General features: G+C 35.9%; 1 protein-coding gene across 1 annotated transcript; it reads right to left on the bottom strand.

Annotated features, from left to right (window-relative positions):
* Nucleotides 1–7,046: 7,046 nt before the first annotated feature.
* LOC118264119 (zinc finger protein 675) lies at nt 7,047–15,697 on the bottom strand. The gene is made up of 10 exons (XM_050705064.1): nt 15,453–15,697; nt 15,197–15,326; nt 14,814–14,943; nt 14,287–14,486; nt 11,876–12,054; nt 11,304–11,499; nt 10,735–10,850; nt 8,918–9,195; nt 7,737–7,764; nt 7,047–7,295 (listed from the first exon to the last, which is right to left on the bottom strand). Exons 1-10 carry the CDS (start codon nt 15,578–15,580, stop codon nt 7,226–7,228), a joined length of 1,455 nt encoding a protein of 484 aa, XP_050561021.1. The 5' UTR covers nt 15,581–15,697; the 3' UTR covers nt 7,047–7,225.
* Nucleotides 15,698–15,896: the final 199 nt, after the last annotated feature.

Consider the following 15,896-nt stretch of genomic DNA (forward strand, 5'->3'; position numbering starts at 1 on the left):
CTCAAACATACGCCTTTTTAAGGGCGAAAATAAAGATTAGGATTAGGAAGACACTGAAATATAACCTGAAGTATAACCTTACAATTCACACAACTGTTCACAAAACTGATACCTCTGTATTTTTATTTAGTTATGACGATTTTAAATTTTATTTAAAAATAACAGTAACTTTATTCGTTTGTTAAATGAAAAACAATTTGCATATGTAAATATTTGTCTCATATGCGAACGTTAGTAACCATTTTAACCATAGATATAATTAATATATTTCTACGAATTTAACGAAACACTAACAAGGATTTTTAATTAATTTTTAGGGAACAGTGAGTATAGTTCCTTAAGGAAATGAGGATCTTTCGACGAGGCGAGGTGATCGTGCCTGACGGGCTTTTGCTATCGATGTTTATTCGCATATTAACTTCAAATGTGCGATGTAGGATTTATTACGTCATCCGTTGATTTGTTCGTCTATCCTCTGTATGCGACACCTGTCATCTATCATGTGTCGCCACAAATTCAAGAAATAACTGTTCCCCGCACATAAAGACCAAATGAATAAACATGACTAGTTAGTGAGAGTACGTGTGCTTAGCGCGGACAAATAAGAAAACTAAAACAAAACGAGCTCCTTTGTATTCTGCGCTTGGATTGTGGGCGCTAACAAATCCTGTTTTACATAGTGACGCCTATTTAGTTACGCTTGCGGGTGCAATAACTGAAGCACTTTATCACTCGAGTAGAGAGCTCCGGGAAAGGTCGTACTGCCAACATATGTAGTCCTCAATGTATCTTCCGCTTTACGCACACTGTATAAAAAGGTTTTTTCGCTAGTTCTGCGACCTTGGTCTTGTTTTCGCCCATTACACCAGAATCATGCTTTTTCCGGGATGAAAAATAGGCGTAATATAATTTTCCGGTTTATAGAAGTGGCCAACAAAACATTATCGCAACGGAATAGGAGTCGTAGGGGTTAATATTAGGTTTTGTTGAAAAAAAAATCAAAACAGTGCAATGTCTACTATATTTCCCAACTCGGGAATAATTCAGTATCTAATCTCGAGAAAAAAATCACGATTCAATATAAAAGACCAACAAAACCACGAACTCTCTTCAGATTGTTTAATGTGAAAAGTAGATGCTTATTTTGTCGTGTCAAAGTTAACAAAATGGCAAATTACAATATTACCGGTGTCGGAACTTTTATAGGTCTTACTTTGCGAAAAGCTTCCCCGAATTGATTTATTGGGCTTTAAAGACTTAATAAATGCGGTCCCAAGTTGGCGGCAAGGGGACCGGCTGGCGTTTTGAGGAAACGTACCTACTTACCTATAGTACAATAGAATATCTACTTCTGGAGGTACCTATGATTTATTGATTTCCAATATTTAGAATTTTGAATGAAATTTCAATTCAACAGATACATTAGGTAGATCTGTCCTTATCTCTTACATTTTCGCAAAAGCAAACCCAGGTTTTAAACACCCTGTAAAATAAAAACCTAACCAGCCGTAGTTAAGTGATAAAAACGACGTAAAATGCCAACCTTTCAGCTCATATGTACCTTGACATTAGCTCAACTAAAGAGGCAATTATTTGCCCTAATGGAGCATATAATTATGTGGTATTAAAAGCTTTGCCCGTCACTTAATACTTTTGTATTTTATCCAAAGATTTTATCCCTTAATCCCGGTTTGTACGTGCTGCCAATCTCCGCAGGCCTTTCGGACATTTACGCTCTCACATTTTTAAGTGAGAAAAGACTCGTTTAATTTTGAATTTGATAAGATTAAACTCAACATTTGTTTGGATGTGGAATTATATCTAGTGTGGCAATAGGCTCGTAACTTTTAGGCTTTTGACACTGGACTAGGACTTATCTCTAGCTGTGTGTATGTGTGTTCCTCAGGGAACACAGACTGTTATAACTATTAAAATTTTTAGAGGATATCGTATCTATCTAATGGTCTCGTAAATGTAAATATTTTATTTACTATTTCATTGTATATAGATTGTTTATTTATTTAACAGAAAGTCTCTACAGAATAATAGTCCCTCTAGAATAGGTCTCCACTCTCCATATCTTCCGATATCTCGCTGATTTTCCAATAATTAACATTTCCCTGCGGGACAGGCTCACAAACAAGCTACCGTAGCGTGGTGCTGTCATATACATAGGTACATAGTAGTACGGCGCTCTGTTATCTATACCATAACTAGATACTCCATACCGGTGTAAATAGCAGTCCCGATATGTTACCACTATAAAAATAACTCCAGCTGCCCTAGATTCCTAATCCACTATTCACACCCTATTTTTTGCTCCACGTATAATAAACACTAGGTTTTATTTTCATTCAGTGGCGAGGGTTTTTCCTAGTCAGTGAATATTACGTTGTATAGTTATGTAGGTCGGAAACTCGGGACATGTCGATACACTAGCAGATAAATGAAATGTATCTAGTGATCTGTGAATATTAGTGGGTGGCACATAATATGTATGTGTCTTCGTCAACTTAATACATACCTATACAGTTATGTATTCAAAGTATAAAAGTGTTTCATACGTAAACTCAAAAGCTCCTTATAATATCTATCAGAAATTAGAATCTCATCGTAAATCACAAAAAAGCGGTACCTAAAATATTCTTAGTAAACTTTTACTTAATTCAATGACAAGATTTAAATAACCATGCAGCCATAATGAACTTAATTAGACTTGAAAGTAAATCATGAGCTAATTAGTTAGGCACAAAAAGTCCGCGTCGAAGAAAATGTAAGAAAATTATTCATACAAGACATTATTCTGAGTATTAAAAACTCAGACACTGAAATAATGGAAGTTTCCTTCCTCGGAGAGAGATGTTCAATATGCGCGACTTAATTAAATATTCAATCACACCTAGCTTCCATACTCAGATGTTTGAATTGGAATTGACAGGAATAAGCCCTAGATTTCACGACGGAAATCCTGGCCTTCGTTATCTTTGTAGGTAATTTCATTCGCGTTTAATTAATTTAGGAATTTAAATAACGCCTACAGCCTACATTAGTCATGTAATACTTACAGATATATAGATAGTAGAACTATAGAAGACAACGTCGATCTAATGTTCACGACTGTCTTTCGATCCTCATTTGCGTACTTATATAGGACAAAGTAGCTTTAAGTACAGAAGTATAATCAATGTATAGATCCTAGTTACTCTAACATATACCTGGATAGGTATATGAAATAATAATTTACCTAACTTAGTTATAGTCTTACCTTAAATATTTAACGTTCCTAAAAGTACATTGAAAAAAGTAAAACAAAGAACGTATATGAACAACATCACGCAACCACATAGGTTAGGGTGTGGGAGTGTATCACAATATTATTAAACACAACAAAGGAAACGCGTGTTATTTGTCAAAACAATATCTTTAACTACCTTTATAGGATCGATTCGTAAGCCCACGCATGTATTGTCTTTATTTTATATGTGCATACCTACATACGTAGCTAATGTGTATAGGTACATACTGACTATGTAAACGTAACACTCTATTTCCAAGAGATGTTATGCGGTAGCGTAGTGTAGTGTAATGCTCAACATAAACGTATTTCTAGGTAATCCTGCCGGTAGGTAAGAGTACAGCAGCACTAGATCCTGATTTACAAGCTTCTTTAAGTTACTTACTTCTCTATTGAGGTTTTTGTAAGTGCGACTGCTTAATACAAAGCCTATGATTTTACTTTTTTCCACAAGTTGGGTTTCTGGCAATCACTTCCTCCATTTAAGAAAAAGTGTAAAAATTAATGCGGTGACCTCCAGCCTCTAATAACAAGGAATGACAGGAGGTAATAAATTTTTATTTCCAGCAATGCCTACTATAAGAACTACGAATTTAGAGATCCTTGTAAGAAAGTACAGAGATAATAAAATTTCATTTTTTATTCATTTCAATCCTCACAAAAGAAATGTTAACAGCCAGACGAGTACTTTAGCGAGCAAATTGAAATTAACACCTATTTCCATAATAATTACCCATTTAATCTAGACTAAAGTGGGGCGCCTGCGTAGGTAATTTCCATTTTTACGCTATGGAGACTGGTTCATTAGTCGACTCACTGAGTAACCGTTACTTAGGGACCTAATAAGAATAATAGGCATCGTGTTACTAGCTTAAGTTGTGGCCACCGCAGGGCACTGCTCTATTTAATACGTGTTTCACGAGTTGGTTTAATTTAGAACTATTTATTCTGCCCTTTCTACGTGTTTGAGTAGTTCTTTAGATAGGTTGGTTAGGTACCTGTCTTAAGATGTAATCCATCTTCGTGTCTCAGCAAACAAGGCTCAACTGGTATCTCCGGTAAAATGTACCTAACAATATTTAGCTCATTTGGAGAAAGTTCAATTTATAAGCGGTTTAAATAAATCGGGACTGAGTATACATATAATATTCGCTATTTGACGTACCTACCTACATCTGCATGCACTAATTGAAAATTGGAATTAAAATCCCAATAAAGCTTGGATCACTGATCAACATATTACACGATTTCTCCTGCGATCACTTAACAAGTAAAGCAGTAATAAACATATAACGTAACGAAATATTTCAGATATGTATTGGTAGATTATTACAAGCTATTTTTATGCACTATGTATCTCTGAAACTTCAGTAAGAACATAAATTAAATAGGTATATTAGACTCAAGAGAAGTTCCACATGCGATACGATCGCACTGAGATCTCATTAAAAGATATCAGTTTTCAAAAGTTCACGAAGAAATACTGCCAACAACCGGTAAAAACCTACGTAGGTAACTCATGGAACCTTAGTTCACAAAAGTCGCATGGGGTTTTAAATCGCTGACGAAGAAATTGAATTGATTATGCGAACTGACGGGAATCGGGAACAGAACACGTCGCCTATTGTTAGAACAAGATCTGCGTTGGAATGAATTTGAAGATATCTAAGTAAAATGTGTATGTGGATGTAACAAAACAATGAAAAGGATTTTGTACGAACGTGAGAAGCATTACAATAAACCCTTAGTGTTGTAAGAATATCTTTTTCTTGGCCATACTTAGCTATCTGCCTCGTTAGTCGAGGGGTCGCAAGTGCGACTGCCGGACAAGAGGTCTCGGGTTCGATTCCCGGATAGGGCAAAGTATTGCTGGGCTTTTTTTCGGTTTTCTGAAATTTACTCAGTAGCAGATCACGAAGTCTGGAATCGTGCCCAGTGTATGGCAATAGGCTCACCCCCTATTACATGGGACTTATAACACAAATGGCGAAAAGTAGGTGTACATTGCATAGCGGCATTACTACCGTAATCTGCACCTCTGCCTTAGGGGATTAAAGGCGTGACGTTGCTACTTAGCTATTTATCGTAAACGAATTAGACAAAACCAGGGAACACAGAAACTCAAGTTATCTGTCCTTCACCTCTTTCACGCCATAGCCACTAATGAGGTAAAATACATATACATACGAATATAAATAAAAATGAATGCCAACTGATATCTCTCCGTGAGTCTCGCTCCTCGTTCGTCTACTTTTTTATATTGCCTCCAATTACAATCATTTGTGACCCTGAGTGGTTATTAATGTTTCAGAAATATTATCTCTGAGGCTGAGGTTTGCAGACTTAGTCGGTCACTTAACAAAGCAACTCCCTTGAGAATACAAGAACATAGTTTCAACCTCTCATTTATCAAACGCCCCAAGCTGAGATACCCAGTAAATCGTTAATCGTGCGTAAGGTCCTGTCTGATTTCAGAACAATGTTTTTGTGATATTTGCTGCTTTGTGTTTGTATAAGAGCATGAAACTTTTAGCAAGACTAAAAATACCCAATTTTTTCTGTGAACTACCACGATATCAGAGGATATAATATGTACCTGGTACCTACCGTTAATTTTAATTAAAGTATTTTTATAAACAGAGGTTCTCCGTCGTTGGCCAATCATTATTTACTACCAAATGGACAAACATTGAACCATTAATTAAAAAAAGTTAATCATATTTTAAGCTCAAGAGATAAAATAAAAAAGTGTCACGTCGACTCAATATTTCATCGCATAAATATCATGATAAAAATAATTAATGATCCGATCACGTATTTATTAATTTGTAACTGATCCTACAATTAACTTCGGCTGATAATAAAGTTATGTAAGACTACGAAGCACCGCCATTACAGGGTCGGTATTAGATGTGTAATGGACACTAAACCACTTTGATACAAGTCTGGTCGTTACGCAGGGCCGGTGGCTTTATTAAACGATGTTACCTATACCTACGGAGAGATGGCCTCGAAAACTTTATGACCGACGAAACGAATGAAAGTTCATGTCTTCACATTTTCTAGATTAACTCTCTAAGCCCTTATTAGATTTAGAAATTCACAGCCATATCAAAAATCCTTCGCTAGCCCACTATTAAATGGGACTAATTTATTACCAGCTTATGTCTGCTTTACAGCTAAAACTTTAACGCTAAGTCTACATTTTTTACACATTTTTTCATCACACGTTCGCACTGAATTATTAATACGAAAAATTATGATGAATATTTTATAAGGTTGAATAAGTAAGTATTTCTTTCGTTTTCTCTTCATAAAATAATAAGCAAAATTTTTCATGAACATGACACGTAGCGCTACGCGACTACGAGGCAGGGTGGGACGTAGTCGACCGGCTACGAAGGACTACGAAACATTTAGGCCATGAAAAATAGACTCGGCTCAAGTTGATGGTGGTGATTAGAGGCGGTTTCTACGACAGATTCCATTGAATGTACGCTATAAGGGATATGAATCGACTAAGCTTGGTTTACCTCCGAAACATTTCACAAAACATAATACGCAATACTATAAATCGATAATCTGAACACTTGCTTTTCTAGCGATATTTTATGTCGGAATAAAATTATATTACCGGGATATTTCATTTTTGTTTGTATTTTATTCATGTAATATGATCGCCATCAGTTACTCGGGGTTCTTGCGTTACTGTTACAAGGTCCGAAAAGGGATAAAAAAATAAAAAGTTAAATTTTGTACTATGTATAGAATATAATAATTATCTTTATTATAACTTCAGTGTTACATGATTTAGCTCGGTTAAACAATATAAAGCATTTAATTCATGGATAAACACGTGTAACTCGTACATAGTAGATAACTAATGTAAATACTAAATAATATGCTCTGAGAATATATAAATGCATAATCTTAGTAATATCCGATTCCTTGCTGGGCTTCGTACAACTTCACGTCGTCTTTTTTCATTCCCAGTTCAGGCCTGTAATGAAGGAAATAGAATTAAATTACCGATAAACCGGCCTAGTATTCCGCCTGCAGCTTCGGCCGCGGGGTATTTATAACTCTCTCGAGTAAGTCCCGATTTTGTAGGAATATTGGCATAAAAGAGTAATCAATATAATTTAAACAAATACTTAATGGTAAATTATAAATCAGCCTGTTAGTTTCCGAGTCTATTCAGAATACATTAATAAAAAAAGCACTTAAATCTGTCCTTTTATGATAGAACAGATGTCACGTCAATAAAAATTTAATAAAAAGTAAGATCTTTTATATCTTCATCAAACGAATCTAATTTACGTGAAGTCTTAATAAAATGAACCCTATGTCTAGCCCAATAAGGCCTGTAACCTTTTTTCTAAATTACAACAGAATTTATAAATAAATTCCTACATTTACAAGCAATAAACATTATACTTACAGGGTCAGCTCTACAGTGTGTTGTTGAACTGAAAGAATAACAAAATGTCAGATATTGTTGAGTGCAGTAAACTTTCTTCTCATTAAGCCCGTGATTATTAGATCACTATTTTAACTATGACTGGTTAAACAGATATCTATATATTAATACGTGAAGCAAAAACTTTGTAATTCTTTTTACGAAAATTGCGCGGACGTAGGAGCATAAAATTTGGTACACTTATAGTTTATGTGTAGGAGAAGTGCATAGCGCTAATATTTTTCAAAAATAATGCTTATAAAGTACATTAAATCAATAAATAAAACATTACACACACATGCATAGTATCTGATCGTATTTGACAAAACGTCAAAATCGATAGATATTGCGATGATATTCTCACGTCTCATATGAAAAGAGTTTTATAAAAGAGTTTGAGTTAAATAAAAATTATCCTTCAACGTACGTTAAGTGGTATTGTAAATTAAATCATATATGGTCGAATTTCGGCCACTAGGCGACCACTAGTTACAATATAGAACTATAACAATTGAAATAAAAACTGTGGTCGACGACGTCACGTCAATTTTGCGTTGATTCCACAATCAGTGACTAAACATTGTAAATAAGTATATGTATAGCCTCAGAGTAGGTCAGCTATTAGGTTTTTATGTTAGAGAGAGACTAGTCTGCTTCTAAGCTAAGTAATAAATAAATCAGCACAAACACTGTTAACATAATATAATTAAGAAAAGTGGGACGCTTGTAAATGAATATAAATTACGGTAAATCGATGGTTGGTCGCCTCCGAGTATTAATAAATACACAAATGATATTATCGTCACACAACAAGCGGCTCTAGAGTTGCGGGTCGGCGCGCTTTTCAACGCGGTCCACTGAACCTTTGCGTAAGGCACGAGTCGCGACACAGGTGAGAATATAACGTGTCGTGTACAGACACAAAGTACGAAATGGATGAATATGGAATTACATACCTACATTTATAAGTAAATTGTTTTTTTTTTCAATCAATGGAATATATTGTCGTCGCTTTATATTGAAATGGGTAACGCTGCACCTAAAACATTTGGTGTTTTCTAGCTCATTCAAATCAAAACAAGTTAAGTACATACTTGTATCGCGATAGAAATTGACCTTAAAACGTATGCGTTAAAATAATCTGAAACACAAAACAAACTCACTCATATGTGGATGCTGCGGCTGTTGCGGCTGCAGCATACCGACATCGGGGTAGAACAGGGTGTGATTGGAGATGTACTCCTTGGGCTGTTGTTCGATGTACGTGTTCTGTGGCACCGGCACCTGCGCCATGGCCATCTCCTGCGAGCGCCACTTGTCCATCTCATCAGTCTCTTGCATCTTCTGCATCCTCTCCACTTGCTTGTACGTCGGCTCCCCGCCTACATAGTCACGTTTCATCCGGTTGTGGTTCCTTATTTCATGCTTGCGTAAGTCCGACCTAAGGGCGAGGTTAGAATATTTTTTAATCGTCAGTTAAGTCACGTATCTACTTTATCGTTAGTAAGGGATCTATTTGTAGCAACTAAATAGGCAGAGTATTTAGTTGACGTTTTGTTAAAAATCTAAAGAAAACTGCAATTTCACACGTCTTTGTAAATATGTATTTATGTAACTAGGTTTGCTTCAAACCTCTTTTAATTTCATAATTTAGAAACAATTTATTCTTCATAGTAGAACTAGAAATCCATGAGTTAATCGTGGCAAGCCGACACGATAGACGTGGATAAGAAACAAGATTATATTGTCAGGAGCATATAAAATCTCTCACTAATAACGTTGTACTGAGACTGCTTGCTTGGCTTGATCAGATTTATTAACACGTACACAGCTGTGCTCTTATTATATTTTCGTGTGATGGTATAAATAAATAATAAATGTAGGAAAATCCTCAAATACTTTAAGCATTAGGGTGCTTTTCCACCAGAGATGTGCTATGTTGCTATGCTTCGAAGATGTAATAGTTAAGCTGTGAAACTATGTGACCGTTTCCACCGATATTAAGCTATGTAGCTGTGCGAGGAAGATAAGCAGTTCGAGTATGCGATGTATCTATAGTAGGAAAGCCATCCACAGCACACATCCATAGCACGTATCCACAACATGCACACATTTATCTATAGCACGTATCTTTCCATATAAAAAACATAGCTGAGTATGTTTCCACCAGTGCTGAGCAATGAATATGATTAGTGGAAGCGAAACATCCACAGCAACGTAGCATAGCACATTTCTGGCGGAAAAGCACCCTTAACCTTGTATCCCTTTAGTATTATTGTCTTCTATTGTTGTTTAAATACAAGTTATACACGTTTGCACTCTAGTTGCTAATGCATCTGAACAAAGCGCATTACTATGTTACTCCTAATGCGCGGCGCCAATTTATAAGATACCTTAGGGGTTCTGGGGTTTGTGCTTTCGAAGTTTGCTGAGTGCTTCTTGACATAATAATAATAATAAACAACAACATTAACTATTTAAATGAATATAAAGTTAAGTACTTGTTTTTTTTTTTATTTGCGAATATTCATTTTCATAGTCCCAGTTTTTAAACCAATTTTAATATGTCAAAGGCAACATAGTTGGACAGCGCGTCACACGAGAGCACTTAGAACTTTATCTGTACGTAAAATTAAGTTAAAGGTCTAACTTGTAGTCTTTGTTGTAGTTTAGTTGACAGTTCAGTTAATATTACAAGACTCGTAGGCAAATAGCAAGCACAGTTTCATAACTCTAGTTTTAATTACTTTAGCTTGTTTGTAACATTTTGTGTGACAATTAAACAATTAATATAATAATTAATTATTATCATAAGTGTTTAAAGAATATTTTACTGTACAAGTAAATGTTGTTTCTTTCAAACCTTTTCTCTATTAAATATCGTGAAAAACAGGCAAAACTTAATACGAAAAATAAAGAAATGTAGACATATCTCATATCTAACAGAGAGAATGATTTCTTTAGATTTTTTCGTACTTACTTGTAACAGAAGTCACGTCCGCAGTAGTTACATGTATGTTTGATGTTCATATGCGTGGCCTCGTGGTGCTCCCGAAGCGCCGTGCTCGTGCGGAACGATTTTTCGCAAAGAACGCACTAAGGACAAAAAATATTTGATCATTTCGTTACTCTAACGCTATCATATTTTTCGCTGACGAGGGAGACGCCATACGTTTTTGACGTTTTCGGGTCGTTAGGGTTTTGCTAAGACTTTAATTAAGCAGATTGGGTATATTGTTTGTTTACCGCTTTGTGTGTGATATGTGTTCAAGTGTTGGCATATCTAGTCTCCTCGTATTTTTTTATTCAACCATGTCTTTCACCCATTTCGTCACTAGACGATTCAATACTTTTAGTTTAGCTTTTTCAGTTCAACTAAATTTAATTTTTTTACTAAAGGGCCTGTTCAGGCCCTTTAGTTGTTACATATGTTTTTATTTAGTTGGTATATGGCAAAATATTTTTTAGGGTTTCCTAACGAATATGCCAAGGTCATTTACCTACCATCACTAATAAGTAATAACATTAAACTTAACAAGTATAACTTACCTTAAATTGTTTAGCCTGATGGGTGAGCTTGTGTTTGTTGAGATTGGAAGGGTTGACGAAGGTAGCAGTGCACTCAGTACACTTGTACGGTTTCTCACCGGTATGTGTGCGCATGTGCATCACTAGGTAGTATTTGTGTTTACACCTGTATGGGCACAGGTCGCAGAAGAAGTTGAACGTGTTTGTGTGGACCAACCTGCACGAAAATAATGAAGGTTATACTGGTTATAGTTAATTAAAAGCTCAAATATAAGAACATGGCAGATGTCTCGTGACACTTTGAAGTTTTTAGAGTTCTTTCTTAAAGCCTCACAGTAGCTATAGTCAAAAATCAAAGCATTTACTTCAACTAAACCATTATCAGGTACTTTTGAAATGTCCACAAATAAATAGTCTGTCAGTCTGTTCGTTAGTGAAGTGCTTGTATAGTTTTTTTGTCACAATTTTAGTTATAACTTTTACATAGTAGTTAAATGTATTTTATCTATAATTGGTACAACTAACAGACAACCATATATCGAATAAAGAAGCCACTATTTTAGTGAATTTTTAAATCTTATGATTTTACTTACATGTGATTCTTAAGTCTAGCAATAATAGGGAACTCCTTGCCACAAGTAGGGCACTGATGTGGCACAGTCTGCTTGTGTATGTGGCGCATGTGTTGGGCGATGCTCAGTACAAGTTGGCCACAGATATCACACGCGCGCCGCATACACTGCCGCTCCCGTCGGTGATCCATCAACTCGGCCTAAGTAGGAAATATTTTTTTAACACGATTTTATTAGCTTGGGTTGTAACTATGTATAAAAACTTGGATCTTATCCTTTGTTGTGTGTGCGTTTACAAATACACAAGTTGTAAACGCACATAGACATCACACCCAGATTCAAAACAACAATTTATGGATGGAATAGTCACTCCGTGCGGGGTCTGAACCCACAATATGTTGTGCAGTGGTCAGTTCCCCAACCACCATATCAACTGTACAGTCACAGTGCAATGCAGTAATCTATACTAATATTATAAAGCTGAAGAGTTTGTTTTTTTGTTTGAACGCGCTAATCTCCGGAACTACTGGTCCAATTTGAATAATTCTTTTTGTGTTGGATAGTCCATTTATCGAGGAAGGCTATAGGCTATAAAACATCACGCTATAACTATTAGGAGCGAAGAAATAATGGAAAATGTGGACAAAACGGAGGAAATTATTAATTCTTGAGGGCTTCCGTTGCGTGCGCTGCGAAAATGGTTCAAGATACGAAAATTATATGTATGAAAGAATTATTCCTCTTAAAATGATCTAAAATAAAAGTCCGCGACAGTATAAGTCTATCTTTTAGGATTAACTTACTAGAATCGTTTTTATGGTAATCAAACTGGATTGAAATTAATGCATTATTTGTTAAGAGTTGTAGTAACGAAAAAATATTAATCTTTATCGAAATAAATGTGTTGTTCATTAAGAGTATTTAATTGTGAACAAAATTGTCTTTGACATCACTAAACTTCAATAAACATCTTAGAAGATATTACAATTTTAAAATAACTCCGATATAAAATTCACCCGCGCCGCATGATGTGCGAAACACGACGCTGCCAGGAGGAGAGGCATTGTTTGCGAACGACGCGGAGTTATAGTCTTACTAACGAAGTAAAACATTTTTTGATCATTGACCATCGAAAGCGTTTGTTTACAGCCCACATTTTATTGTGGCTGTCTAACAAAGTACAACCAGATTCTACGTATAGTGCAATAATATCGGCTGAAACATTTGACAAACAAAAAAATCCAATTCTTAAATTTATTGTCATAAAAATATGATAGGGTATAAATATATGGTCCTTAAGGATTTCATAACCTTGCGTCACCATGTATGAAAGAAAACATTATTTTATTCTAGAAAGTACTCTTTCTTTTTTTTTGAGGGGGAAAATCATCCGTTGGCTACTCCTGCCTTGGGTGAAGCGAGAAGGAGTGTAAAAATCACCCCGTTCTGATTTGAGCCGGGGCACCGGTAATCTTTTACGTTGTCTGCAGCACCGGATCGGGCTGATGCCCGATCTGGTGCTGCGGCGGCTGGGGCGTGATGAGGATCGTTCCCTCATGCGCTCCGCCTCCTCCTTAGCTAGGATGACTGCTTCGCAGAAGGGGAGACGGCGTCCCTTTCCCCCTCGCTCCGCAACTTGGCCTGAACTAGAGTCGGACGTGAGAGGTTACCGTCGCCATTCACATCCCTAAGGACATGGCGGTGCTCAGCACATGCAATGCACACCGCCACTGTATGCTCCACCATATCTTCCGTGCGGTCCTCGCAATGACGACACCCAGACGAAAAGCCCGGGTGTTTCCTCCCGCCGAATTCGAAACAGGTACCAACTGAAAGTTCCGTGTCCGGTAAGTACCTGCGTCAGGCGGTAGGTGAGGACGCCGTGACGCCTCTCAAGCCACTCTTCAAAGAGGGGACTTACCACTGCTACAACGCGTATGTAGCGAGCCCATCTATAAAGTACCCTAGGAATTTTATTTCAGAAACACAAACCGGGGTGACGGTTACCCAACCTAAAGGCGCAGGTTTCCGGAAAACAGTGGAAACACATAATAGTATAGAAATTAGTGTGGATTTTTCCTTATAATCATAATCCAGTGCTATCACGGATTTTCAATGCACAAGTTAACCGTGGGTAACAGCTATAATTTATGAAGCTGAGAAAGTTGTTTGCAAAAATAAATATAATGCCTAAAATAACTATTCCACGCGGACGAAGTCGCGGGCACAGCTAGTTAAATAATAAATCTAGGTAAAATTCAATTGTAGAATTGCATTGATTGATTGTAAAATGCATTGATCATAGTATGGTGTTTTTATTTCTATCTTCTCTAAGAATGAATGATCTTGGCCTAAGAAGTATAATATTTTGAATGTGAAATGCAATAAAGTTATAAGTAGATAATATTATTATTGAATATCATAATACAAACCTTACTAGGGAATGTCAGATCACAAGGTGAACACTTGAACTGTTTCACTTTAGGTTGTTTCTTTTGTTGCATTTGTCTTTCCCGCCTCATCTGTTCCTGAGCAGCCTGTTCCTGAATCTCCATCCTCTTCTTCTTCATCTGATGCAGTATTAGTTGGAAGTCATGTTTAGAATAGGGATATGATGGTGTCACTGGATTTCCTGTCAAAAAAACAGTATTATTACATAAATAAAGAAGGAACATCTAAAAAGATTTTAAACACTAGATGACAAATAAAATTACTATATTATACAAGAAGCTTACAGTAGCTACAATTTTCATACCACATGTAAACACTATACTCCAACTATGCAAACATAAATGTAGGTGTTTGTGTTTACACACAAACATAGGTGTTGGAGTTACTTTTGTTCCTATTAGTCTAACTGGTGGATAATTTCATGAGCCTTCCATACATGTATTTGTAGGTTTATCAACAAGAAACTTAATTAGTGAAAGAGACCCTAAAGTTGAATAAAACATGATACCTGTTGGATTTAATATTTTCTTAAATTTCTTATCAGATGCTTCACATGTTGTTTTGAAATTTATTGCATTCTTCAGGTTTTCCAAACATTCAGTACAAATGAACTTCGGCAAGGAATCATCAACTTCTATCTGTAAGATAATGTAAAGACAAGCATTAGTGATGCACAAAAAAGCAATAACAATAAATATGTACATCCAATTAGGATCTGGGAGCCAACTTGTTTTATTTTTTTCTGATCTGAATTATATTTTAATCCTATTAGATATTTACTGCTTCTATTAGTCTAGCAATATCTTAGAGAACTATAACCCAACTTTCTGTAAAATTTCTGAATTTATAGTCTAACATAGGATTCCAATTGGTGACATGACTGATACTTACTGTAATATTACAAACACTTCGTATAGCACTCATAATATCGTAGCCGTTGATTCGATCACTCAGGGGATGGCAGGCACTTCTGGCACACACTCTACATATCATCTCCTTGGACAGATGCAACACCTTATTGCTGCAAATGAATAAACAATTACCTATATTAGAACCTTCATAAACCCAAGTACTAAAAGCTGTGTACATAAAAACTTTCGGTTAGTATTTCTAAGCACTAAGCTACGGAGTAATTGTAAACACTTACTTGCTCTCGTTTATAAGGCTAGGCCAAGGATCATCACGATTACTTGTCTCAATCTTTACAGGCGAACCGCACGGATATTTCACTTGATTCATCTTTGATAACATTTTCTTCGTTAAATAGACTGCCATGGTTCCAAAACCTACGTTCTTACGATAGGTGATGTTCTCAAATTTCACATTTTTCGTTTATTTACTACAAGAATCACGAACTCGCAGATTGATGATTTGACAACTGACATTAATGAATGCATTCTGTCTCTATGGACCATAAACAAACCTAAGTTACAAGCGTAATAGAAACTTATTGTAATATTTGGTAAACGGTTGTATGGTAAATAATTATGTAATTTCACGTTGGAAGAATAATAATTATCAATAACTTATTTTCAATCCTGAAGACTTATTAATCACATTCTATTGAAATGTACTTATGTATAGACAAAAT

The sequence above is a fragment of the Spodoptera frugiperda genome, chromosome 26 (genome assembly GCF_023101765.2).
Source record: "Spodoptera frugiperda isolate SF20-4 chromosome 26, AGI-APGP_CSIRO_Sfru_2.0, whole genome shotgun sequence".
Lineage (NCBI taxonomy): Eukaryota > Metazoa > Arthropoda > Insecta > Lepidoptera > Noctuidae > Spodoptera > Spodoptera frugiperda.

Bases quoted from the DNA above. Each gene is read 5' to 3' on its own strand.
- LOC118264119 (XM_050705064.1), bottom strand. From the start codon at position 15,580: ATGGCAGTCTATTTAACGAAGAAAATGTTATCAAAGATGAATCAAGTG. The intron at 7,765-8,917 runs GTGAGTTTGTTT...TTATTCTTTCAG, and splicing joins GCCGCAGCATCCACATATGA to TTCAACAACACACTGTAGAG. The intron at 7,296-7,736 runs GTAAGTATAATG...CCTTCATTACAG, and splicing joins CACACTGTAGAGCTGACCCT to GCCTGAACTGGGAATGAAAA.